The sequence below is a fragment of the Orbicella faveolata genome, unplaced genomic scaffold (assembly GCF_042242905.1).
Source record: "Orbicella faveolata isolate gen_17 unplaced genomic scaffold, um_ofav_v1 contig_13, whole genome shotgun sequence".
Lineage (NCBI taxonomy): Eukaryota > Metazoa > Cnidaria > Anthozoa > Scleractinia > Merulinidae > Orbicella > Orbicella faveolata.
Genome location: NW_028301540.1, coordinates 31,245,653 through 31,271,297, shown reverse-complemented (window position 1 = coordinate 31,271,297; position 25,645 = coordinate 31,245,653). Strand labels below are relative to the sequence as shown.

Below are 25,645 nucleotides of genomic sequence, written 5' to 3'. Positions count from 1 at the left end.
TGAATATCAGCCTGAAACTTGTCGCAAATCTGACACAAAGTTGGCCCTTCATTCCCTGAGTCCGGATTGTCTCACAGCTGTTCCTAAAAAGTACTAAGAGCGAACAAAAAAATTATCGAATCGAAGACAAATCTTGAACAGAAATGGCGGAAACATGTTGCGCTTCCCTCGCGTCAGAGTGTCCTCGCGTTATGTTTGCGTTTTGCGCATGCTCGCTACGGTTCTCAAATGATTGACAGATTTCTTTACTGGGGCGACCATAGAAACCAGAAAAGCGGCGAGATCAAAGGTTGCTGCCAGCTTCCCCTGGCTCACGCTGTTTATTTTTAAGTTCCTTTCAAAAATATAGTTCTCCTTCCTGAATAGCCATTCTTGAGATGAATGTTTGCTGTGTATTTTCGTTAAATTCTCTACGTAACGATAATTTGACTCGGAGAAAATGATTGGATTATTTCGCTTTGACGTTCCATTCAGGTAAGGAGAGCTAATTAGAAGTCATTAGACCTAATTAACAACTCGCAATTAATCAGCTGGTACATTAACTTATCACTGAGGGAATTTATTTGTTTTTTTTGTTTTTTGTTTTGAAATATTTAAATTGTTAACCTCCATGACCAACCTAAATTAAGTTGGTAGCTAACAGTGAATAGCTATTCTTCAGTTTATGGATTTTTTTGCTAAGCGCAAACTCGCGCAAACTCAGAAACAGAGTCGAAACAATAATTAGCAAATTTCGCTATGACGTAATGTTCCACAAAACACAACATTACCAACTAATTAATCCTAATCAGCAACCTGTTTATTTGCAATATGACGTGCGCTGTCTAATTTTCTAATCAAATAAGAATTCACTTTGGCATTGAAGTATGATTGCATAAAATCCAGCAAACGTTCGAATTATTTCCCAAATAAAAAGCACGTCGAAGTTTGTGACACTGATATCAAAGTCAAGTGGCCGAAGAAAACGTGGTTGTTCATGGATTAGCAGATTTCTTCTAATGCGTAATTCTGTATGGATTTTACTGACGCGTTGTTGCTGGTAGTGTGACCGATACATGATGTCACAGGGAATGCTGGTATCGCCTCCATGACGCAATAAGTTTATTTCTCGGTACAGTAGATAAAGACCGCTGTTTTGCATGACATACTTGCCCTCGGCATTTGCGTTGTGAATCCCTTACACAACAGCAGAAACACGTCACACTGCAAATGTTTCCGTATCATAACCACTCTGTTTTCCAGACATTTCACTTCAAATTGCAACTGAGCAGCAGAACGATCACTTCTAAAGGAGCAATTTAAATTTCCGGATGATGGCAGAACCCATTTCAATCAACGCCGGCCTACCCAATCATGACAGACCATCAGGTTAGAACTACGTAATGTCAGCTAAATCGTAACTCCTTATTCTGTATAATCTTCATCCAAAGCAAGCGATTGTTTTGTTTCTGACCTATACTATGCAACTCCAATCCAAAGCGACTTGTTCACTAAAACAAGTACAGTTGTATCATCTAGGGTCATTTCAGTTGTTTTGGCAGCGTTAAATATTATAAGAAAATTTGACTCAGTTGAGTCCGAGATTGGCTGTAATGTCACCTCGCATCATGGACTGTTTTTCTTTTATCGATCCTGGTAATTTAAGGTCATCAAAAGGTTCACCTTGTGAATAACCTCGCATTTTTTTGGACAATTCACTGAACTTTTTTTCGACCGCAAAATTACTCTCCTACATTTTAGTAAGCAAACAAGACCTTCGGAACCGAAACACGATTTAACTGGTTTCAGTTTTAGCTGGATTTTAAGCACTTAAGCAAACCGTTGTTAGCCTACATTTGTATGCAACTCGATATTCATTATCCAAGATGCTTGGACACAACTTTGATTTCTCTGAAATTACTTCATGGCTGTGTTGTCGAGAAAGTCATTCAGTCTTTTTAGTTGATTTATTTCGATGTGCTGTGAAAACTACAATAGAGGCTCTAGATGAGGCTGCTGGAATCTCAGCTACAATAAAAATTTTCGGGATTTCTTAGCTGCACTTGATGTTTGAGCTAATTTCTCGGCTATCCGTAAATTATGTAGATTCCAGTGAGATCTCGGCCATCAGTTGGAACTGCGTTACTTTCTTTTTGAACAATTTTCAGCTATCGTTGAAAACCAAACCGGCCCAAGTCTCTGCAGAGAGATGCAAAATAATTATTTTCAGCAAAATAATTTTTTTGTCTTATATTATAGATGAGGTCCAAGAACAGACCAATGTTTCTTCCTCAAAGATGCGCACGCGCACAAGGTTAACTGATTATCAGAAACAGGTCCTGGAGCGAGTTTTTGCTTCGTCTCCGTACTTAACCTCCACCCAGCAGACAGAGGTGGCCAATGGACTGGGAATAACAAAACAGGTCTTACAGGTTTGTAATTTCTTACTTATGCATTATGGGTATGGTTATGTCTTTTATGGTTAGCTCCCTGAGCGGGCAAGATTTACCGAATCCTGCATTGTGATTGGCTACCCAAGAGGCGCAATCCTGCCAGCTCGGGATTACCCGCTTTGTCCCGCAAGAAAAGTAGTGATCCTTTTCCATATAAATAACCTTTATTGACCAAGCCTGTTCGGTCACGATGGCTGGATATCGGCCTCGTTCTTTTTTTTTTTGCGTGTTTATGGACCGAGACGGAAAAAGAGCTTGGCCGATATCCAGCCGTCTTGACATCACGCTTGGTCAATAACCTACATGTCTGTTCCAATCCCAGAAGGCGGATCTATGCAAGCAGTCTCTTGGATTCCGCTTTAACACACGCCTTTTAACTGAAGCTGTGCTTTTTCATCTTCACAGAACTGGTTCAAGAATAAGAGGTACCGTTTGAGGCTTAAGAAAGGCCCGACAAACAATAAAACGAGGCGTCTTATTCCAGCTCCAGTGCAATACATCGAAAATATAGGACCTCAAAATGCCTACGTTGGGGTCCCTACCGGCTTCTTCTATCCTCAGTGCTTCAATCCTCCACAGGGTCAAGAAGATATGGCTTGCTTATATCCTCCTGCCACAAGCAGTTATTACCTCCCTTAATTCGTTTACACGATGTGCATGTAAAATGCTGCATATCAATCTTAATTTAATGACTGTACAAAAGAAATAATTTTCATATTTTAAATCAAGAAGCCCCGACGATAAATTACAACATGGTCCGCTAGAAAATCGATTCCTTTTCGTTCTTTTCGTCCCTCGAAAGCGGGTGTTTTCAGTTTAACTTTCATTTAACCATTAAATATTTTCGTTCGCACGCGATTGGTCTAAACATGTCACGTGACTGAATATTCCCCAGCTAAAACTGGGGAATATCCGAGTGACATTCTCCAATTTTTGAAACTGTGCGGGTTGTCAAAAATATTCGAAAGATAATAAGCACAAGACCCTTCATTGGGGCGAACTGCTCGGATATTCGTCGCTGGACATAACCTGTTCCTCACAGCTCACAGTTTTTCTCGAGCTACGATCTCGGAGAAATGTTCGCTTCTCGGAACAGATAATGTCCGCGGACAAATATCGAAGCATATTTTCGCGCCAAATGGCTATTGTTTATATCGCTGCACGAGAAGATCATTCTATCTTTTTAATAGCCATGTGATTAAATAAATGAAATAATATGGCGAATAAGAAATGGCAACGCAGAGGAGAAAAAGGTGTTAAATTATCTCTTTTCTTTTGGCTCCTTGTGGGTGAATTCTTGTTAGCGTCATGTATTGTACACAGTTTGTTTAGATTAGATATTATTTTAGTAGTTGATGACTTCCAGGCAAATGTATTACTTCAGGTATGGTGCGCACGTAATGTTGCTCCGATTTTAAAGGTTGAATGTATATACCTGTTGAAAGTTATACCTGTTGTTGTTCTTTTTATCTGCTTTACGTGTATTGTATCTAATAAAAACTGTTGCTCTAGTGCAGTCGATGTTATTGAGTCCAAAACCTTGGAGCATTCCCTCAAAATATATATTGATTTCGTGACGTAGGGGGTCCCTTGTGCGGGGGACAAACCCCGCAGGTTAAAATAGGAGAAGTGGTAAGGGCGTTACTTATCCTAAGCTGTACACACGATTTAAACACTGTTTTAAGAAATCCTTCACACAAAACTTGAAGCCTAAACTACACCAGCTCTCACTCGTACCCTAGTTTTATTACGAAAACTTTCAACTCCATAAGCCAACAAGGTTTCGATCTGCAAATTGAAAGTAATTTCCAACCACGCTTTGTTAGATTTCTAAGTTTTAAATTGTGTAATTAAGCTTTACTATAAAAGAAAAACTTAAGCTTCCAGTTTCCTTTTATTTTTCTTTGAATAGACAACATATATAAATCCCAAAATGTAAAATCATTTAATTTTGCCAGTAGTTGGAAATTAAGTCGAAAGTTAAACACGACTACTTTTTAAAGGTCTGATCTGAATTGTTTTATCCCGTGGCTAGGAGGCAAAACGCTTGATAAGTTATCAGCGCATTTAAACCTCCGTGGCTAAATTGGAAATCTGAGGTTTTGAGTTTAAAATTCGTCAGAGTGAGATTTGTCCCACTCACAATGTTTTATCAAAGTGATACTGAGCAAAATACATTACTAACAAAAAAATTTCGGACTTTCTTAATTTCGGACAAAAATGTGTCCGAAAATAAAACCGTCCGAAAATTTTAAGAGTCCGAAATTTTAAGCGTCGGAAATATTTACAGTGCAGTATAAAACTTTCACATACCTCCAAAGCCGCTAGTTTCCTGTATGGAGCGAACTCTAGTTAAGACCGCTGCTTGTGATATGTAACGGCTTGATAGAATGTTTCTTATTTTCCCATACGTCGATGTATCAGTCTGTAAAACCTTGACGGTGCAGTAAAACTATCATTTTCACAGATGTTGTTCCAGTCTAAAACGTGTTTTGTATACGTAAATTTAAGTTAGTTATGTTTCAGCAAAGTGTCCGAAATTTTTGTCCGACATTTGTCCGAATTGAGATAAAAAGTTTCCGAAAATCAAACGTCCGAAATTTTTTGCAGGTAATGTACTCAGAAAAACTTTCATTTCTGTTTCCGTCCGACTTCTTTAGTTATCTTATTTCCTCTGTTAAGCGTTTAGGCGTTTCTTCTGTTTTCATTCAGCATTTCGGTTATACGAAATGCTAGGTATTATTTGAATGATTTTTATACTAGTAGAATTTTTCCGAAGATAAAGATCATCTTTTGAATTTGGAAATTGGGATCCTTATCTTCCACCTCAACCTTAGGAGTGTAAAATACCCGTTTTATCAAAATTAGGAATCTCGTCAATTGTATCATAATTCATGCTATCGTCTGAAAATATATCACCCTATGGGAAGAACTACTACAGAAATTCTCAATTATTACAAAAATTATGATATATTCCAAGCCGGAATTTTTTTGTTAGCCGCCCTTACGATTTTAAGTCAATTTTCATGATCAAGACCTTAAGTTTATGAAATAATAATAATAAAAAAACCCTCTTAGATTCTAGTTAATAGGAATGTAAAATTGTTCTTAAAACGCCATTTGCACGTTTTTAAGTTTTGCATTCACAACAAGTATTTAACCCAAAATAATGAAGTTGATAGAGATAATGAATCAGTGAATTATCTAACAATGTTGTTTGATGTTAAAATGTGTTGGTTGACAATTATTTTGTTTATCGTTTTCAAGTGTTGGACACCAAACAAATTGTGTTCTCATAGACGGCGGGCGTCAATGATCGCTTGTGTTATCACGCGTTGCTAATTTTCTGTTGACATAATACTTGGTAATTCGCCAATCAGATGGCCCCCTACTTCGGAAGGGATGTGTGAATATTTCTTATATTCCTATCAATCAAAGACAGCCATCAGATTTTGTAGGAATTCGCAGTGAAGGCAGAAGGAGACAAAAGGAAATTGGTAGGTACAACTTCTTGTTTTGATCATCCTGACAATAGAAGTGTAGATTATATTTAGTAAAAACGGTTTGTATCGTACTCAAACGCCTATTGTTTATCGCTATACAAAGTTTAATTAAACAATTTTCGTGAGCTTTGTAAGTACTACAGAAGTTATAATAATAACTGCATTTAAAGAAACTGCCATTTCTCTGTGATATTTTAAAATATTTTTTAAAAAAAACGTCTGAGTAATTTGAAAAATAAAAGTGAAGTTTCCATGAAAACACATTTTCCTTGATAAATTAAATTCTGTTCAAAATATTTCTATTCTAAAATATCTTAGAAAAAACTTTCATCGTCACCACTTCTGATAAAAGCGACTTCTCTGTTTTTCTAGTTTAATATTACAAAGCCTGACTGAATAATTGAATGAACTAACTACGTTTACTTTCACTGATTTTAAATAAAAGTTCAGTTATAATTCCGTAAAATCGATACCGTTAACCTGCGAGAGAAAGGTAACAATCTCTTTTTCTATTTCTTGGAAAGTGTCGCCACGACTGCGTGCTCCGACGTAGCAATTTTGTAAAAGTCGCATTGTCTCATCGTATTGCATCATCTAAGTAGGTTTCGAAATCTTATCTATTAATTTAATGAATAACCTTGACGCACAATATCGATAAAGATGGTGTATTTTTATTTCAGACATGAGGATATCAGTTGTAATTGGTTGCCTGGTGGTGGTAGTGTGTTTCGTCGCAGTAGAGTCCAGGGCTCTCAGTTCTTTGGAGGTCAACACAAACCAAGCGAATCCCGCCGAGTCTGCGCAACAAGTCAGTTTTCAGGGCCAATCAGATGAAGTGAAACAGGATAAAGACAAGAAAGGTATACGTAATTCTCCTGCAATCTAGAATATGATGTCAATTTAGAAGATGATGTCAGTCTAAAATATGATTATATGTCAAACCAACATACACTTAAACGTCGGTCTCTCTTTTGTTTGCTGAACCGTTTAATTGGTTAAAAACAATTTCAAAGTGCCCTATTCAACCAATCAGAAGTAAATGAGATAAAATCATTTTCCCGCGCCTTTGACCGGTTGCATGTTTTTCCGCGCACAACACTGTTTCCGTGCTTTCACGCGCTTGACTCCTGGGCATGATTGGTTCATTCGTTTGTTTGCCGTTTGTTTGTTATGATTGGCACGCTATATTCTGTTTGGTTTGGTTATACGTCGGTGAAACGAACTTGTTTGAAACAGTAGAAGTGCTTTTAAAAAAGTTCGTAGAATTTTTGATTGTGTTGCATATAACCAGCCTAAAGAAATGCCGAAAAGCTGATAGCAAATGTAGTGCAATTGGCTGAATGGTCCTCATTTTTTTTCTTCAGAGCAATTAAGATCCCAAAAAAACTGCAGGGTGAGAAATATTTCGTAAGGCAGGTACCCGCCTCTTTCTCCATATTTTGCGGTCGTGTTTGACACTCTCATTTAGTTAAACAACCGTCACAGGACAATGGCAGAGGGTTTAAAATATTTCACCATATATCTAGCGTTCGTAGAACACTGCTCAAGATCGTGTGAGGTAAGGTTTTATTAACAATCGTTCATTTTCGTTTTTAGGACAAGCCAGTGCTGTCTACTACCCTGGGTATGAACATCCCGGATATCCCTGGCACTACGGACAGTACCCCTATCAACACCCCGGCTACCCATACCACTACCCATACCCGTACGCACACCCAGCAGTACATCCGGCAGTCCACCCCGCAGCTCCGCTCCCGGCAGTGACTGTACATCCTGCAGTGACTGTACAACACCCCACCACGCACACCTACCCCTACGGTTACCCGTACCCGTACCACTACCCGTATGGATACAACTACCCGTATGGGTACAACTGCGGTTACCCAGGCTGTGAGAGTCATGCCCCAGAGGATACGACAGAAAATAATGCCAAAGAAGAAGCTAAAAAGGAAGGCAACGATAAAGAAGACAAAAAGAGCGCAATAACCCACTAAGGAAATATTCGCTGTTTGTAACAGTTGACCTAAACATGTTAGGATTTTGTTCTTGAATAAAATCTTTTTTGGAAAGAATATTGAATTGTGCTTAGTCACGAGGCATTGAATTCCTCTCTCCCTCCCATTAAAAAGGCAATTGGACTGCACCCGTTGTTCAGTTCTAAGATTTCATCAAAGGCCTTTTTATAAGACAACAAAATATCAGAGCAACAAGCTGATTGGTATGACAATAACAATGCTCAGTTTGCTGTGAACGTTATTCATGAAATGAACTTAATCTTTACCTTTCCATGTCTTTCATATACTGCAGCCCAAAACCCTAGGCTTCCTCGCTCAAGTCCCACTTTGTTAAATTTGTACGCCTCGCCTGAGCAGTGACGACCAATCGCCGTCCACCTACCTCCCTTGATTGTTTTTTCGTTTGTTCAGGCAGATCAGGACGGTTAATTTTCTTTTTTATACAGTTTCGAAGATGAAGTTTGACATGGATTTCATTCGAAGAAGTCAAAATTTTTAAAGCTTTCAGCCCTGGCCAAACGGACTCGCGAGTATTCGTAAGAAGCCGCAAGTCGCAAAACACCCATTTCAAGGCTACGGGCTTAGTCCCGTACGACCAATATCCTGTATTTCATTGGCTAATAGGTTGCTATGACAACTATGACGACAAATGGACGTCACTCAGCTTGAGTTGACTTGGGTTGGGTGGCCAAACAGAGAAAGTCTTGCGTCGAATTGCGTGCAAATTTGATCTCGACCAAAGTGAGCGCAAGTCATCGCAAACCGACTCAAGTGCACGCAAGGCCTGGCCAAACGGAGTCGCAGGTAGACCCAATCGCAAGTTGCCAACTTGCGTCTTCTTGCCAGAAATTCGATTGCCTCTATTCTAGTTAGTATTTCGATTTTGACAACTCACGATCCTAGTGTGAGAAAGAAACTTTCGGCAGCATGCAAAATGATTAACTTAAAAGGCAGCCTGATTCGATAAAGTAATTAATCCACGGCTGAATAAATGACATGGTCATACGAAAATAGGTATGAGGGATGAAAGGGCTCTACACGCGCGTTATTCATCTTGGTACATCGAGATGCTGTCTTCTGCAAAGCAACAACAGGAACTAGTCTAAAATGACCAAATTATGATTACTTTTGAGAACAAGCTAGACTTTTCTTGTTTTTTTTTTTAAACTGAACCTTGTCGTCTCATATTCAGTTTGCCATTAGTCCTATCAACGATACTGAGACACACTGAATAGATCTTGATAATCGAGAAAATCTTACATTCACTGTCCACATGTAATCCAAAAGATACCCGGTGGGTTCATTGCATTTATGATTGATACGGTCAACTGGGCTAAAGCAGCACATTTTTTTATCCTTAGAAAACAATTTTTTAACGAATTGCTTTCATACAGCTATAGACCAATGAAGTTTGGCTGACCTTCTCAATGACAGCACTTCAGTAGAATGGTTGCCAGATAACAAGAGATTCTTAGTCTTTTATTATCGTCATGCGAGGCAAAAGTGAGGAATCCCAATTTTTTCGAACCACCAAGGGAAACGAAAATTGGTTCGAAAAATCCGCGGAGAGTTCATGAAACCGGGGATAAAACTGCAGTGTTCGACTGAGGAGTGGAAATGACTTTTGGTTCGAGTTATCGGGAGGTTAGAAAAATTGAGGGTTCGAGAGATCGGGATTCCACTGTAACTTTTATCAAAGGTCGCTAAATCGATCGGCAAGCGGCAACCACAAGCCACCACTTCTCGAAACTTCGTTCCTATAGTCCCTGTAAGTGACTAAGAGTTTATCGTTATTCTCGCGCGGGTCTCAAGAACTGAGAATGAGCAGCTCGCAGTCTGTGTTACCAAATAAAGGATTGATTGATTGATTGATTGATTTGCGTTCTTGTGCTTTGTTATCGCATTTTGGTGCTGACGACGAGTAACAAAAACAAAGAAAAACACCTCCCAAAAAGGAAATCGTCAATATGGAACAATTTTCCAAACCAAAACGTTTGAAAAAAAGTGTCTAAAACATATTCACAAATTCAAAGCTATTGACAGGTTGAGTTAAGGTGAAATGGTACCTTAATTTTTGTCTAATTTGGTGAAATTGTGAAAAAGAGTTACGTAACCAGCATGGTCAACGTATTTCGGTAAGTTTAACCGCTTGTTAATGACAAAGAAAGAGACAGTACTTACAACAACCACAAGTACAATAACACGGTACTTTTACTGGAAACTAACATGGTATGTCGTTTTCGTACAAGAAACAATAATCTAGTAGTTTTCGAGTCTCGCTCTGCCTTGAAGTCAATAGAAAGACTGAAATACGAAAATAAGCAGTCTTTTTACCTAATCAAATCCAAAATAACGATGTTCTGCCCACAGGACAAGTCCATAAATCATTTTTTCGTGCATATTTTTAATTCTTATTTACAGCAGGCAGGCGCGCACGATGGGGCACAAACTGGCATGGGAGGGAGTGGTGGTGGTGGTGGAGGGATATACACAGGGGGAGGAGGAGCGCAGCATGGTTGAGGACAGATCTTCATACAGTGATGAACACAGATGGGTGGACAAGGAGGTGGAGGTGGAGCAGGGAGACCGGGGCATCCGGGTGGTCCGGGAGGGCCCATTGGTCCCATTGGTCCCATGCATCCGGGGGTACCGGGAAATCCACGGCATCCGGGAAGGCCAGGAGGTCCCATGCATCCTGGCTGTCCGGGAGGTCCTGGCTGTGGGCATGGTACTGGCATTGGCACAGGGACTGGGCATGGCGGTGGTGGCGGTGGCGGAGGGGGTGGAGGGGGTGCACAACACGTTGGTTCGCAAGTTGGAGCGCACATTGACGGGCATCCATATCCACAAGGATAAGCTTCTCGTTTTTCTTTATCCTCTGAAAGGCAAAGAGACGAAACAAAGTTACGCATGGCACATAACGATTGATAAGCAATCAAACCAGCGTGGGGTCAATATGAAACGTCTTATTTAAAAGAAAGTTATGGGCAAGGGATCAGAATCACCGTCTGTAGTCAATAACACGACGTGTGTACAAGACTTGGTCACCGGTAGGCACATCCTGAAAAATGTCGCGTCAAGTTTTCAAGTTTGTCATCGTTATTCGGTCTCTTTTGCCTAAATCTTAACCACAAATGTTCCTTTTTTGATTTATTGTTACCATTTTTAGCACTTTTCTATCCTGCCATTATATCGTGAGATAGCTTCATTGAAGTAATATCCGGAAATCAGGGCTCGACGTTATAAGTTTATAGTATTCGAATGTTACGTCTAAACGAGGCATTAATGGAAATTACAGCGACAATTATGTCATTATGTCATTGCTGAAATTAGCTAGCCATTAAATGCGGAGTATCAACAAATGGATCATACAAATAATCTAAGCTCGACCCGTAAGTTCAAATCACCTATAACCTGCAAACAGGCTCCAGGCGAGAACGGAAAAAAATTCGGAGTGTGGGGCGATCGACAGGCTAAGTCACATTGCGGCGGCGTAAGATGAGGCCCCTAGCGATCTAAAGTGAGATTTTTGTAGAATCGTAGAAGTCCATTATCTGATTATCTTATTCTGAATGGTTGAACCAATTCAGCTTGTGATACTTGTTTTCGCTTCTCTTTTGACCTCAAAGCAAAACGCATCTTCTTTTGATCGAGTATAGAACAAGAAATGATAACGTCAGAAGACAGTTTAAAACGATTCCTTACCTATTGATTTTCCGCATACTAATGCCACAAGGCAAGATACGAGTAAAATTCTTAGGTCCATATCTGAAAAAAAAAAGATAAGTAATTACATCATAAAATGTGATTTGGGTCCCATGGCGCAACAACGACTGCTCTTTCTCCCGAACTGACTGGCTATCGAATCAATTAACTCTTTTATCATCCCAGCAGAAGGGAAACTGAAACTTCGTTGTTTTGGGTTTTATGAGCCGACGACCCTTTCAAAACATCTTATTTGGGGCCAAATTTCATAATGCCATGGAATGAGGTACACAACCGACCCTTGCCCAGCCTCGTTCCCAGGGTCTCTCTTCTTCCCACCCAGAGAAGAAGAGAGACTCTGGGACGAGGTCGACCCATGCTTTGAAGTGTTCTCCACGCTTGCCCGTTAGGGAAACTGAGAACACGGCGCAATGAGCCAAATATCCGGGCCCTAATTCGGCCCAATACGTATCAGTGTACTTCATTCAGGGATGTTCGACTCGTAATACAGCTGGAACTGACTCGTCCCAGTCGGCAGAAGGTGTATGGAGACAACTGGGGACGAGACAGCAGCTTGAGTATCTGGTTTGAGCCCGGCCTGTTTTTCTGAACTCAACTTAACTGCGTGTAACATTCCAGGAGTGTGTTACATTTTGTGCACCTTGAATACCCCAGGATTCTATGGCGCCGTGATTGCATATTCAAGGCTAGATTCCGTTTTGGCGCACTGGAACGCCTAGAGACTCTGATGGTTGTATTCATGACAAGGTTTATAGTTCAATGTCTTCGAACATTAAATTACGGGATCTACCAGATTTGTTTGTTTTATCTAAATTCAGTCGTAGAATTGGTCGAAGTAGCCCTCTAACGCACACGTTTGTCCGGCTGTCGCTTGTCTCCGCCGAAAATAACGACGGGTTTTTCTCGGCGCGGGAAACAAGAGCCGAAAAAACGAGATGCCATCACAGGTCATTGTCGAAGATACACTAGTTAAAAAAAGGAAAATATATAAGTATTTTGGGGGCATTTTTCACAAAGTAATATCCAGTATTGTTGGTGTCTAGTGGTTGGTTTTGTTGGACAACAGGTTTTCTGTTCAAGTCGTGTCAGTCTAACAATATAGATACCAGTCAACTGCCACCTTAGTTAAACCAGGTAATTAGAAAATCTGTTGATGAAAATCCACGAACTCCTCCTTTGTCTTAGAAAAATAAGCTTTATGTCAGTTTTTTGAAGATTTTTTAAGCCTTCATTTTTCAAGCAGCCATCAAACTGAAGCGAAAATAAGGTAATCAGTGTCTTGATGTACAACCAATTTCTTGAAACTTACATTAAAAGGAAGGCTAAGCAACGGGTAAAGAGAATTGATGTTTTGAGCTCGGAGACTGTAGATTTTAATCTGTTTGTTTAGTTAGATTTCTTGGCATATATCTTTATAACAGAACCACTACCGCTTTCTACTATTGCATTTTTAGAGAAGCAACGCCAAGCCTGTCGCATTTTGAAAAGATTTAGCCTAAAACTTTCAAGTTCGCCTTTGCCCATCTTTTCCTGCTTCAATCTTAAACATCACTGTTTCTTTTTGGTTTCTCATTACTCCTTTTGTGATTTTATATTTCACTGTTGAGGTTTCTCTGATTTGAAGGCCGGATTTTGCTTATCACGTAACCACCACAGTACATTGTTACAAAATGGTTTGCAGTAAACACGAAGAGGCTGGGCATTGAATAAAACCACGTGGGACGTGATCTTAAAAAGTAGCTTCAATTGCGATTATGATAACAAAGTCTTTTTTAGCTTTAAGTTAATAAAATCAGCGATTCTCTTATTTAGTCTAAAGGAGTTAGGCGAATTGTCATCGGAAAGAAATATATTACAGTGAAACATCGAATGTTCCAAGTTGAAGGTAATGTTGCTTTCCTCAACTTGATTCAAGAAGGGAGTAGCAGTTTCCACATGCAACTCCGGTTAAACAGAACAAAATTTAAACAACACAACAAAAACAGCAGTTCAAATTCGTAGTTGAGTAGTTTGGATAAAACGAAAGTAGGGCTTAGCAGAATATCAGCAAAACGATTTTCTCAACATTTGCCATAAACGCTAGTGTAAGCCATACAACTGTTATATTTAGCTTCCACACTTTTCATCATAATAAGGCAATTATATTATTATTAGTGTAACTAAAACAAATGGCTATATTATCACCGAGCCCAAAACAAGACTTTTAAAACCTTGCTTTTGTTTATATTTGAGAGAGAAACACAACACATTTAGAAAGCAAAATAACGGGTTGTTTATCGATTAAGTTTTTCCGTCGTACGATTTCGGACCGGCAAGAAATAAAATCAAAAATCAGTTTTGCTCATAAGCCTCACCTGCTAGCTTGACTTGTCCTGTATGCACTCAAGGAAAAGCGTTGTAGAATTTTGGTCTTTTACTGTCTGCTTTTGTTCCTATTTTTGTCGATACATGAATAATTCATGATGTTGAACTAAGAATTACATAATGGCTACTGCCCACTACATTGAACGCGTGAATGGCCAGTCAGTGACAGCGATTACCTAACGAAGATTTCCCACATGTGGAGTCTACTTAATAATTTGCTTTGTTTGACAATGTGGGACAAAATATTTGATCTGGTTGTGGTCAAAATATGAAAGAGCACTGGTTGAAAAAATGCGCCCCTTTCTCGTTTCCTTCGATACCCACGGGTTAAATAATTGATCGTCTGGGACCTCAATCCAATTCAATTCATTTTCGCTTCATCTAAGCGTTTGCCAGGGACCAAAACTCTTAAAAAAGCGATTGTTTGAGATTGATAAAATTCTACTATAGATTCTAGTTGTATCAATTCAGTTTTCATTGTGTTAGGTTTTTAAACCAGCCAATCAGAGCGTAGAATCAGCGGGTTGGTTTACATGACGTAATGCTGTTAAAAATAACTTCCCCCGGGCAGGTTATGCGGTTTGCTGTCCGCCCTTGAAGAATATATGATGTCACTAGGATCACTGCCTGTCAGTAAACTTTGTTCAGGGACTTGACCTTTACGACGGCATATTGCCAAGCGAAGGAAACGCAGAAAAAGGTAAAATCTCTAATCGCCTTTTTTTTCTTTTTGTTTTGAAGGGGTTGCTGAAGAACTCTCTCAAAGGAGCTTTAATTTCAGTTGTGCTTAACGTTATTCCAATTCGTATACTTGAATAAAGAGGAGTTTTCTCGGACAGTTGATTTTGGCAGGTGACCCATTTGATCTTCATGGGGAGTGAACATCCCTCGACAATGGAAAAGTGGCAGATTGGAAGGGAGAAATTCTTTGAACCTAAAACGTTATGCGATCATTTGACGGAATGAACTTGAAACAATGTCAAGTCGACTCCATTTTGGAACAAATTTGGGGAGGAAAAATAAACAAATACTAATAATCATAAATAACAGCAGGAAAGAAAGGATTGGAAAGTTAGCGCTGATTACGCTTGAAAGCTAGAAATTTTTTACATGTTATAATTTAAGACCAAAACTGATCGCGAGTATGAACATAAAATTCATAGTCACAACCCTTATTAAGCAATTCTGTTTCTTTAGTTAACCAAGTGTAACCGAGCTGGTCTGAACTATGACAGGTTTTTCAAGGATCGATTCATTATAGCGTTTTTTTATTATTATTTTCATTCACAGCACGCCGTGGGTCATGTTAAGAGTAACGCTTGCTTGCTTGCTCCTCTTTGTTGCTTCGCTGGAAGCAAGGAAAGGTTGGTTCATTAATTTATCTTGGCAGTAAATGTAACCCTTTTATTTCTGTGATTTCAGCTGGAAAGTTTAGGATATCAAATGTCAATACAACGATTTTAACGGGTATATTGGCATGTTCAGACCATTTTAGTTTCTCCACCTTCGTTAATCGAGCGTTCTCTTAAAATGGTTCAAATAGGCGACGTGGGAAACGTTATATAAATTAACTGGACAAGTTTAACTATCTGATATATCAGCTGAGCGAAGAGACGACTTGTAACATATTTTTTTTCACGTTATATTGAACAAAACAAATATTGATATTTTCGATGATTTCGCCCAAAGATGTGTCGCTAAAAAGTGTATAGATGTACCACATTTTCGTTTATTTTTTAAGTGATTGTCAGGAAGTGCTATGATTTAATTTTTGTTTTAGTTTAACTTCTTTGAAATTCAAGGTGATTGCAGATAATTACATCTCCTTTGTAACAATAAAATCGAAATAAACAGGTGTCGTGTTGATGAGCTCGACACCTGACTGCATACAACCCAGAAGAGATTGGACTCGGGAAAGAGTAATTTTGTTCGAACAATCTTCTGCCAAGACAGCCTTTGGCTACACCGCCCAGAAAATTGTTAGAATATGGTCTTTGGAAAGTTAACTCTAAGAATTCGCAATGATTTTGTCGTGTTTACTTTAAGGCAGGTGTTGCTTATGACAAAATGACACTGTCACTTTCGACACCGACAGAAGAATGAAGGAAGCCATTTTCTTGCTTCTCACTTTTACTGCTCTGCTTAGATTTGAATGGCATTTTTTGTTGTGGTTCATCTTCAGTTTCTTCAATACGGTAAACTATAATTTAATCCCGACAAGTCTTTCTTTTCTTAAAACAAAAGTGGCGATAAAGAATTGCGAGAAGAGGCCAAACTGACAAAGCCGGGGCGAGGAGATGCCACTGACCCCAAAAACAGGAGCTTAATAGCCTATCAGAGGTGCAATCCAAAATGCTGGGAATTTTCAAAGGTATTCAGGAATGTTGACCGAGAGAGCGGACTTTTGAGTGCGTTTGAAGCTCTTAAAAAGACATGTTTGTGATAATAGAAGAGTCTGCTTTAAACAAGCGGGTACCATGAATACGGTATTAACCGTGATTTGACGCTCTAGTGGATGGGCGGGGAAATATCTGCTACTTATAAAACGAATTGATTTGTGAGAGATGGCACACGTGACAAAGCGAACTATAATCCGATGAAACATAAGCTTTAGTTTTTGATAACTGTTCATCTTTTGTGATGCCAAGTGAGAAAGAAAACTGATTGTAAAGTTTCTTCTGGTAGGAAATTGGCCAATAAACTGCACAATAAGGAATATGTCGAAAAATGCAGACTTTAGTAGTCCTAGTTTGGTGCTAAGTTTTCCTAGGAGAGTGTGAGTCATTGTTCGTTTGCATTTCTGTTTGAGTGGTTAACCTCTGTTCTTGCGTGCCGTGGATGGAAAAAGTTCGCAACGGTTAAAACAAACAACCTTTTCGGAAGGTATTCACGCGCAACTGCTCTGTTACACATCATTTCCCCTGTCAGCAGTGGAGTATAGTCTATAGTGTCGAAAGTGGTTCAGAACTCGCGATCAGAATATCAACAAAATCTCGAAAATATCTTTGGGAATCGAATGACATGACGCCAGCGTCAAAACTCGCCCACTGTTTCCCTCAATGCGGTTGAATTAAAATGATTTCAAAATTCCCCTTCATTGATCGAGACGGTCAAAAAACCGACGAGAACGGGTCATGTGTATTCTAACATTGAATAAACCTTACTTTACAGTAACAGAAGCTTATCTTCATCATGGCAAGATTGTTAAAATAACCAAAGAAGTGGAGGATGAGCCAGGTAAAATGAATCCACGATAAAAAAAAGGAGTTTATATTCTAGATTAGGTTTTACCATCATTTCTGTAACAAAGTCATACAGTCGATTAGGCGCACTCGTATAAATTTCAGAAAACTTTACCTTGGCCCCCAGCTACAGAGGCAATGACCTTCGTTGCAGCAATAAAAGGTGTCGGAAGATTTTTAAGGTCAAGCAATTTTGAATAAAAAATTGACCGTTAACAAACAAATCCATTTTTGGACCATCTACCATCTTTGAGATAGCCAGGTTTAAAACCTATCTTTAACACTCTTATTACCCCATCAATCAATCAATCAATCAATCACTCGATCATTTCAATTTTATTGCCTTGTCGACACCCAACTACCACATAGAGCGGTTTCAATTGTGTCGTGAAACTGAAACCAAAGAAATCACTCTGACCAATCAGAAAGTAAACAAACAATACAGTGAACCAATCAAAACTCGAAGTAATAACATGTAGCTGACGTGAAGCGCGGGAAAACGAGTGCGAGTGAGACACGATTGATTCTGGTTTGATTTCTGATTGGATAAAAAACTGAGGCGAAACTTTCATACCAATCCTGTAGCGTAGTTGATGCAAAATCAATTGCTGGTAGATACTCAAATGAAAACCCTTCTAATGAACATTCCTACACGCATTAATTAGTTATCTTCTTCTTATTTTTCTCACAGAAAATGTAGAGAAGCGTAACGCAAATCCGTGCGGCATGGGATGTCCCGCCACCTGTGCTCCAGCCTGTGTACCATCATGCTGTGCCCCACCACCACCACCGCCGCCACCACCACCACCACCACCTCCTTGTCCGGTCCCCTGTCCTATTCCAGGACCCCCTGGAGCACCTGGCTGTATGGGACCACCCGGCCTTCCCGGATGTCGCGGTTTTCCCGGTATCCCAGGATGCATGGGACCTATGGGACCAATGGGACCGATGGGAGTTCCCGGCTGCCCCGGTCTCCCAGCACCACCCCCACCAGCATGTCCCCCAGTTTGTATCCACTACTGTATGAGAATCTGTCCACAGCCGTGCTGCACTGCTCCTCCTCCCCCGATTATGCTTCCTCCCCCACCACCCCCTCCCCCTATGCCAATTTGTGCACCGTCATGTGCACCAGCGTGTTGTATGGGCAAGAAGTGAGCTGAACAACTGTTCTTATAAACTGACAAGTCAGGCCAACGGTTGAGACAAAGTGATATAAGGACGCTTTGATCTCCCGAATGATAAAGAATAATACAAAGGAGGAAGAATTTTTTATCGAGTGCTAGTGTATACTGCGGGCAATTCGATACCCAAGAAAGCGGTTTCAAGTGGAAACTTTTGTAAATGACGTCTTGTCCTCCAGAACTGGCAGTGCAAATAAAGGTTTATTTTAGCTATGTGTGTCGTAAGTTACTTCCTACATGTCCAAACGCTCACCTACAAGAAAATGTGGTATCGTAAGCCTTAGACGATGGTATGGTAAAGTGCCTAAAAGGATGTTTTCAGAAACCACTTTCCTTGTCAAATGATAGCAACATCTTCAGTTAACATCTTCCAACACTGTTAATGTTGGGCCATGTTGCAAAATTGCAGACCGTTACGACACGGAAGATAAGACCTTTAAGTCTTAAAAAGCAAATCTTGGTCAACCGCGTGCCAATATGCCGAATTTCTTAAAGGAGATACGTCACGGTTTGCACATCTTGAAAAATTTAGCCTAAATTTTTCAAGTTCGTTGTTTGTAATCCGTTTTAATCTTCACCATCCTTAACCGTCCTTGTTCCTTTATGGTTTATTATTATTGTTTTGGTGTTTCTCTATCTTAGTGAACTTTTATTTTCAGGTTTCCTTCAATTTAAAGGTAATTTTGTACGTGGCCGAAACACCCTGACTGAGCTCCTTTAAGAAGTTAAATACCTCTTACTAACCGAGTTCGAGGTCCATACTGTAAGTTACGGACCGAGATTTTTTTTTTTGCTATAAAAGTCAAGAACACTTGGCGATAAATCACGAAACAGTTTGACAACAAAACCAACTTTAAATTTTAGCGGGCCATACAGGAGAATACGGCCCGCTAAATTGACCAGTCACAGCGCGCGTACTGACTGAGAGATATAATAAAGACTGCTATTGAAGGGATACAATCGATAACAGTTTACAAATACCCTTGATCATAGCGTTTAGAAGAGAACTCAACTCTCGAAAACTGAATGCAAACTAGATTTTAATCGCAAAATGTGTTACATTTTTATCGTGTTCAGCCAACAATGCCGCCATGAAACGCATTATTACAGCAATTAAGTTACAAAAATACAATTTGTTTCTGTGAAAAATCCACAACAGAACTCCAATATCTGTCGCATTGCTAACTATTCTACCAATACACGTGTCAAATTTGCTAAATCAAGATATTTCTACCTAAAAAATAACGCACATTTCGTAACTCTTATCAAAGTTAAACTGATGAAGCAATTGTCTCTATCTTTGGAGCTTTAAACACTCGAAACTCTTCCAGAGAGTTACGTTTGTCAACATTACAAAAATAGCTTTTCTTACACTATTCACATAATTATTATTTCTATTTGTCATAAATTGAGCTTCTCGCGAAGTAACACATGAAATGACATGTTATGAAAGCACGTAAATATGCGAATTCAGCAATAATTTGTCGCTACCCACTTAGAGCTACATTTGTACTAAATATTAATTACGGTACTTTTTCTACGAAAATTCAATAAGGTTGTTATTCTTGATGTGTCCATAGCCTGGATTAACTAACAAGATACTTACAGTAACAGTACATATAGCCGTTAAATGACAAACATTTGGATAACTCAAAATGCTTAACGCTCGTCGTACAAGTTATTATTCTTGGCAGACCTATCGGTACCAGCCCTATAGTCAGCCCGCGATTCCTGAAAAGGAATGACAAATTATGTTATAAAAATCGCAGAGAATAATAACTCCAAGAAAATTCATTATTTCACTGCGTCATTTGAAGCGATTGTCGCGGCGTTCCAAAAACGATCTGGTACGAGAGGGGGAATTTAGAGTGGGACTGGGGAGAGACATGCGAGGCTCCTGCTTATATGCGTGCGCATCGATATCTTAGGAGGGTAAGTGAGAAGACACGCTAAGACCCAAAGAGGTATGATGGTAATTCAGCCGTGTTTGGGCCACATGAGAGCCGCCATCGGAGACTACCAGAAAAGTTGAAGGTTGAGTTGTGTGAACAAATTAGCACGCTTTCACTGTATTTAATAGTTAAATTGATATTGAAATCACTGCGTTTCGAGCCTAGTTAAATAGTATCGACTCTCACGATCTCTTCACGTTTTTTAAATGAGTCAACGGTTGAGGTTTACAGGTTAAACATTTGAGTTAGATACTCAAATATAAAGGAAGGTTTACTTTTTAGTATATATCTGAACTGCAAGGTGAGTTGAACAGGATTTACTTTTAGCATGATTAAGAAGTAAAAACTAATGTTTAGTAATAGGATTAAAAGGATTTTGCTTAGGTGTTAAACACATTAGCGTTCACAGCAGAGTTCATCAGTATAACTTACTTGAGGTATAATAGTTAGCTATCACTGGCAGATCTCAAGTCTTCCCAAGACTTCTACATTAGTAAAATAGGAGGAAACGGGTAAGCATCAGGACAGCAAAGAGAGTTATTTTAATTTACATCGTCTATAAAAATATTCTTTTCACAAAGAGAATTTCATGAAGACATGATTGATCATGAAGAGAATTTCAATTAGAAAGGAGTCTGACGTCAAATACCAGCATGACCCGGCATATTAAAATTAAACGTCTGATGATATAGCAAAACTCATATCTTATGAACATTTTTTATTGACAAATTGCCTTTAAAACGTATCTGGAAACCTGATTCTTGATATGTTAGGCCCGGCTGGCGACAAGTTCAAATATCTAAAATTCTAGATATTTTGACGTTTAACATTTAGCTTTTAATGAGTGGTGCCAAGGAAGACTATATTTTCTCCAATAATCTAAATGCTTTTCAAGGCAGAGCCAAGAAAAACGTTCAGATGTCAGAGAAACAAAATTAACTGGTTTTCCTATGGAACAGTAATGAAGTAATTTGTTTTATAGTACAACAAAGGTATTTAGTAGATGCTCGTGCAATGGCCGCGGCCGTCGTCAACAATTCGCCGTAGCAGTAAAACCATTTGAACAAAGACTTATGGTAACTAGTTCACAACGTTTTAAATTCATCGAGGCAGCCACCCTCGCTCCAGCCGATCAGTAAGTTATTGCTTTAATCACAGCAAATTTACTTTAAGTTCACGTTTTTAAGTACTTACGATATTTTCGAGCAAGTCGTCAAAGACCAATTGGTCGTGAGTAGGTTCCAAGTTACCGCGGAGTCTCTTCGCCTGTCTGGACTGGGGCTGTTGTTGACCCACTCTTGATAGCTGTTCCATGGCACAGTTAGCCGCTCCCAGACCACTGCTGACTTCGCGGAATGATGCGGAAGAGGGAACCGTGGCTCTAAGCCTTCTCCCGGGAACAGTGAAGTCTTCGTCGATTGTTTCCAGATGAACGACGCCAGATTTTCTAGCCGGACGATAGTTTCGAGGTCTGACAGAGCGGTTCAAATCTGAATTGAATTCTTGGCGTGTTCTAGTGAGAAAAACAGGTACATTAAGTGTATATGTGTCTACGATTGCTGCCTCAAGTTTTAAGGGTTGTATAGCTGTTGTTTACAGCTGACTGGTATCGTGCTCTTTTGGACATATTTAACCTTTCTCTGCGTGTGGTGAGGCTTAAGACCTTAAGACGTCGAAATGGGCCATTTTCGAGTTACCTCTGGTTTTAAGCGAGCTGGTGTAACACCTAGGCCTACCATATGAAAATGAGTTTGATTTGAATGTAAATGAACCTGTGGGGGGAAAGCATTTTCATAGATAGATAGATAGATAGATAGATAGATAGATAGATAGATAGATAGATAGATAGATAGATAGATAGATAGATAGATAGATAGATAGATAGATAGATAGATAGATAGATAGATAGATAGATAGATAAACTTTATTTAAACACGATAATAATTAAAGCTAAAAGCTTGTGGGGTCGTGTATTTAAATTTAACTTTGTCATATGAATGTTTTCACACAAAGATTCGTTTTAATACTGACAGAGGCAAAAGACAAGTCGGAAATGGCCTTTTGAGTGCTCCAAGAGTTAATATCCCATGGATTTAAGTCTGCAAAAGCATTCCAGGACAGTGATTGATTATTAGGTTTGAGTATTACGGAAGTGACTCAGTAATATATAATTGTATATATTCTTACCTCCGTCTACAGTAGCAAAAAACAGTGACCAAAAGAACCAGTAATAATGTCCCACATAATGAGGCGAAAGCCACCACGAGAATCAACATCATGTCATCTGTTCAAAAAGAAATGAATTCCGGCAGGTTCCGTCAAATGAGGTCACAGAGAAAAACGAACTGTGTGGCTCCTGATACGGAGTAATAATAATAATAATAATAATAATAATAATAATAATAATAATAATAATAACAATAAAGAAATTAAGCATGACGTTACGTCACACGGCAAACGGCAAAAATGAAACTTTTGGCGTCTGTCTTCAGCTGTCTATACAGCAGAGTGAAAATATTTGTATTTGCGGTAAATAGCAAGAGACATTTTCCTATTTTTGTTTGATTTATTTAAGGATTACAAGAAAAGAATAACAAATCAGATGCAATCTTTGCCGTTTGCCGTCTGCCGTAAACGTCATGCTTAACTTATGAAAAACATGACCAGTGTCCAAGTCGCGCAAGGGAGGGGGGAGGATGTTACGGAAGTGCGGCATTTTAGTAAGGCTTTGGGCGAGGACATCATAACTCGGCTTCTTTCTAAACAAACACGAATGAAGTGTATCTGCTATTTTCGTGATACAAAGCAACTTTACCTGAACCAACTCCAGGCACCTCGGTCGGTTCTCCGCCTTCTTCACAGCGGTCACCATAGAAATCTCGTGGACATCTGAATTAAAGAGACCAAAGGACTTTAAGATAGAGCGTAGTGAACCTGGGTTATTGAGTAAAAGATTTTTTCCTTTCCTTCTTATAGGACATTAAACACGTACATATAATAAACGGAACATCGACATCTAAAAAAATACTTTGATTTCTCTGTTTCAGCACTTTTCATTAGAAGTGAATTGTGAGGTTCCAGTGCGAGACTGAGAGTCGAAGTAGCCTATTTGTTACTTAACCTCTACTAATAAAATGTTACAAAATGTTCAACAATTATTAAGACACTTCATATTGGAAAATCTCACTTGAACTGTTTTATTTGGAAAAAGGAAAAGCCATTACAGCTCTCTCTCTCTCTCTCTTCTTTTTCTCTATAACAATTCTAGCACGGAGACTCGCATGTATGCCTAAGGGTTGTATTTCCAACTGTTTAGGCCTCCACTCCAGGCGCGTTTTACACGCTTTTCACACCTACTAATTTTGTTCTCGGGTACTAGTATGTAAGTGTTATAATGAATATTAAATGTAGAAATGACATCTACTCGGAAAAAATACGAGTTCCAGATGGGATTTGAACCCATGACCCTCCGTGATCTAGCCGAACGCTCTAATCACGGAGCTGATGGAGACTTACAGTGTCAAATTAATGTCACACACAACTTATGTTATCTTACTTGCAAATGTTTCCAACTGTGGAGATAATACAAGTTCCTCCATTTTCACAATGATTAACAGGACATCCAACTGCAAAGAGGAAATTAGAGGAGAAAAGTAAGAATACTTGGCACTTCTTTTGTGATTCGCCGACCGTCTCTACTTTCCTAGCTAAATATGCAAAAGTTGCATAAAGTTTTCGTGAGTAGCACGAAAAAATCTCTGCCGTGGTTAACGTCCCACACAACAGGTACAATTTGTTAAGTTTTGCACAAGGCGACTGTCAAATGTACCTAAGTATCTAAGTAACGTGCAAAGCCATTATCTTCTTATTAAACCGTCTGTTTTAAGATTCCTTCGTTACTGTTACCGATGTGGTTTTCTCAAGTTCCCCAAGTGCCGTGCAAGAGAAGATCTATATTATTACACGACTAAGCTAGTTTAAAGGGCCAATAACTAAGATGAACCAATCAGATTGCTCCAATGCCGGTCCAATATTCTCTAAGTATTGGACCGGGCATCGTCCCGAATGACCCCGCAAGATCACTCTGAAAGATTTTCTAGTATTTTCGTGTAATAAATTTATTATAAGCCAAGCTTGTTCGGAACCGTACTGGGAAAATATCGGCCCTCGGTCTTTTTTGTAAACGGACCTGGTCGCGCTCGGTCCGTACTGTCAAGACCTCGATCGGGCCGATATGCTCCCAGTCCGGCCCTTGCATTTGGTTTAAAATAACGGAGAGAAAATACGTAGCACTCTCTCTCTCGCTCGTGAAACTTAAGGAAGAGCAAAGGGAAAGGACATTAGTTGCAAAAACATGGATAAAGCATCGTGAATTACTACAGCGGGGAGAGAATTTGAAAAATCACATATAACGATAACTCTTACCAAAGCAGTGTGTTCCATTTCCAAAGTAATTCCTTTCTTCTTTGCACGCGCATTTGAATGTGGGGCCTGGTAAGGGGGTGCAGGTGGCGTTCGGATGGCAGTTATCTGTTCCCGCCAAACAGTGGTTGCTCACTAAGGCAACAAAAAATAGCAAATATCATTAACATCCTGACAAATATCGATGGTTTACCGTTAATAAAGAAACTATCGCGATTTATTTCTCTTTTCCTGTGGTCCTTTGCTTGCATCTTTTTTAAACACTGAAAAATTCATTTAAACAAACACGAACCCTATTGTAATTAATCGTCTTAGCCATTTCAGCACGCAGAAAAATTCTTTGATTGACAAATATTACATACCGAAAAGAGAATTGAAGTTCGGACTTTTAATATTTTTTTACATAAGTTCTAGGCGAAAAGCAAAAACTGCTAATGAGAATTCATAATTTCCTCAAACATAAAAGATAACAAGGATACACAATAAAATACTCATAACTAATCTTTATTTATTTACAATTTTTTTAATAGCGTACCGTTACACGTGACTCCATTCCCAAAATAGCCTGACTTGCACGTGCACTGGAATCCTCCGGGTGTATTGAGACACGCGACTCCAGGAGTAGAAATGCTGCAGTTGTGCAGGGAGGCATTTTTACATTCATCAATGTCTGTGAATAAAGAAGGAATGAAAAATAAATTCATACTCTACATCTTTATTAGAATTATCTAATAATATATATTTATCGAGAGTTCTGATTTTGTGAAGCTGTATGTCTGTCTTTCTGTCTGCCTGTCTGTCTGTCTTT

The 25,645-nt window shown here is 39.2% G+C and overlaps 4 protein-coding genes across 4 annotated transcripts in view; 2 read left to right on the top strand and 2 right to left on the bottom strand.

The window, feature by feature from the left end:
- The first annotated feature begins 5,868 nt into the window (after positions 1–5,868).
- LOC149115966 (uncharacterized) lies at positions 5,869–8,007 on the top strand. Its single transcript, XM_089283869.1, has 3 exons — positions 5,869–5,929; positions 6,616–6,795; positions 7,532–8,007. Exons 2-3 carry the CDS (start codon positions 6,618–6,620, stop codon positions 7,927–7,929), a joined length of 576 nt encoding a protein of 191 aa, XP_089139995.1. The 5' UTR covers positions 5,869–5,929; positions 6,616–6,617; the 3' UTR covers positions 7,930–8,007.
- A 2,136-nt stretch (positions 8,008–10,143) lies between these two features.
- On the bottom strand, positions 10,144–14,123 carry LOC110062550 (uncharacterized). The gene is made up of 3 exons (XM_020769478.2): positions 14,031–14,123; positions 11,656–11,718; positions 10,144–10,828 (listed from the first exon to the last, which is right to left on the bottom strand). The coding sequence occupies exons 2-3, from the start codon at positions 11,714–11,716 to the stop codon at positions 10,362–10,364; spliced, it is 528 nt and encodes a 175-aa protein (XP_020625137.1). The 5' UTR covers positions 11,717–11,718; positions 14,031–14,123; the 3' UTR covers positions 10,144–10,361.
- A 499-nt stretch (positions 14,124–14,622) lies between these two features.
- Positions 14,623–18,676, top strand: LOC110062549 (uncharacterized). Its single transcript, XM_020769477.2, has 4 exons — positions 14,623–14,740; positions 15,331–15,404; positions 17,212–17,277; positions 17,974–18,676. Exons 2-4 carry the CDS (start codon positions 15,344–15,346, stop codon positions 18,435–18,437), a joined length of 591 nt encoding a protein of 196 aa, XP_020625136.1. The 5' UTR covers positions 14,623–14,740; positions 15,331–15,343; the 3' UTR covers positions 18,438–18,676.
- Positions 18,677–19,486: 810 nt separating this feature from the next.
- The window catches only part of LOC110062556 (uncharacterized), a 48,533-nt gene continuing 42,374 nt past the window's right edge, over positions 19,487–25,645 (bottom strand). The window contains exons 27-33 of the mRNA XM_089285734.1: positions 25,373–25,507; positions 24,841–24,972; positions 23,972–24,041; positions 23,231–23,304; positions 22,603–22,699; positions 21,610–21,928; positions 19,487–20,194 (exon numbers count right to left, since the gene is read on the bottom strand). Of these exons, the coding sequence (XP_089141860.1) occupies positions 20,123–20,194; positions 21,610–21,928; positions 22,603–22,699; positions 23,231–23,304; positions 23,972–24,041; positions 24,841–24,972; positions 25,373–25,507 (899 nt within the window). The 3' untranslated portion in view covers positions 19,487–20,122. The remainder of the gene's footprint in view (positions 20,195–21,609; positions 21,929–22,602; positions 22,700–23,230; positions 23,305–23,971; positions 24,042–24,840; positions 24,973–25,372; positions 25,508–25,645) is intronic.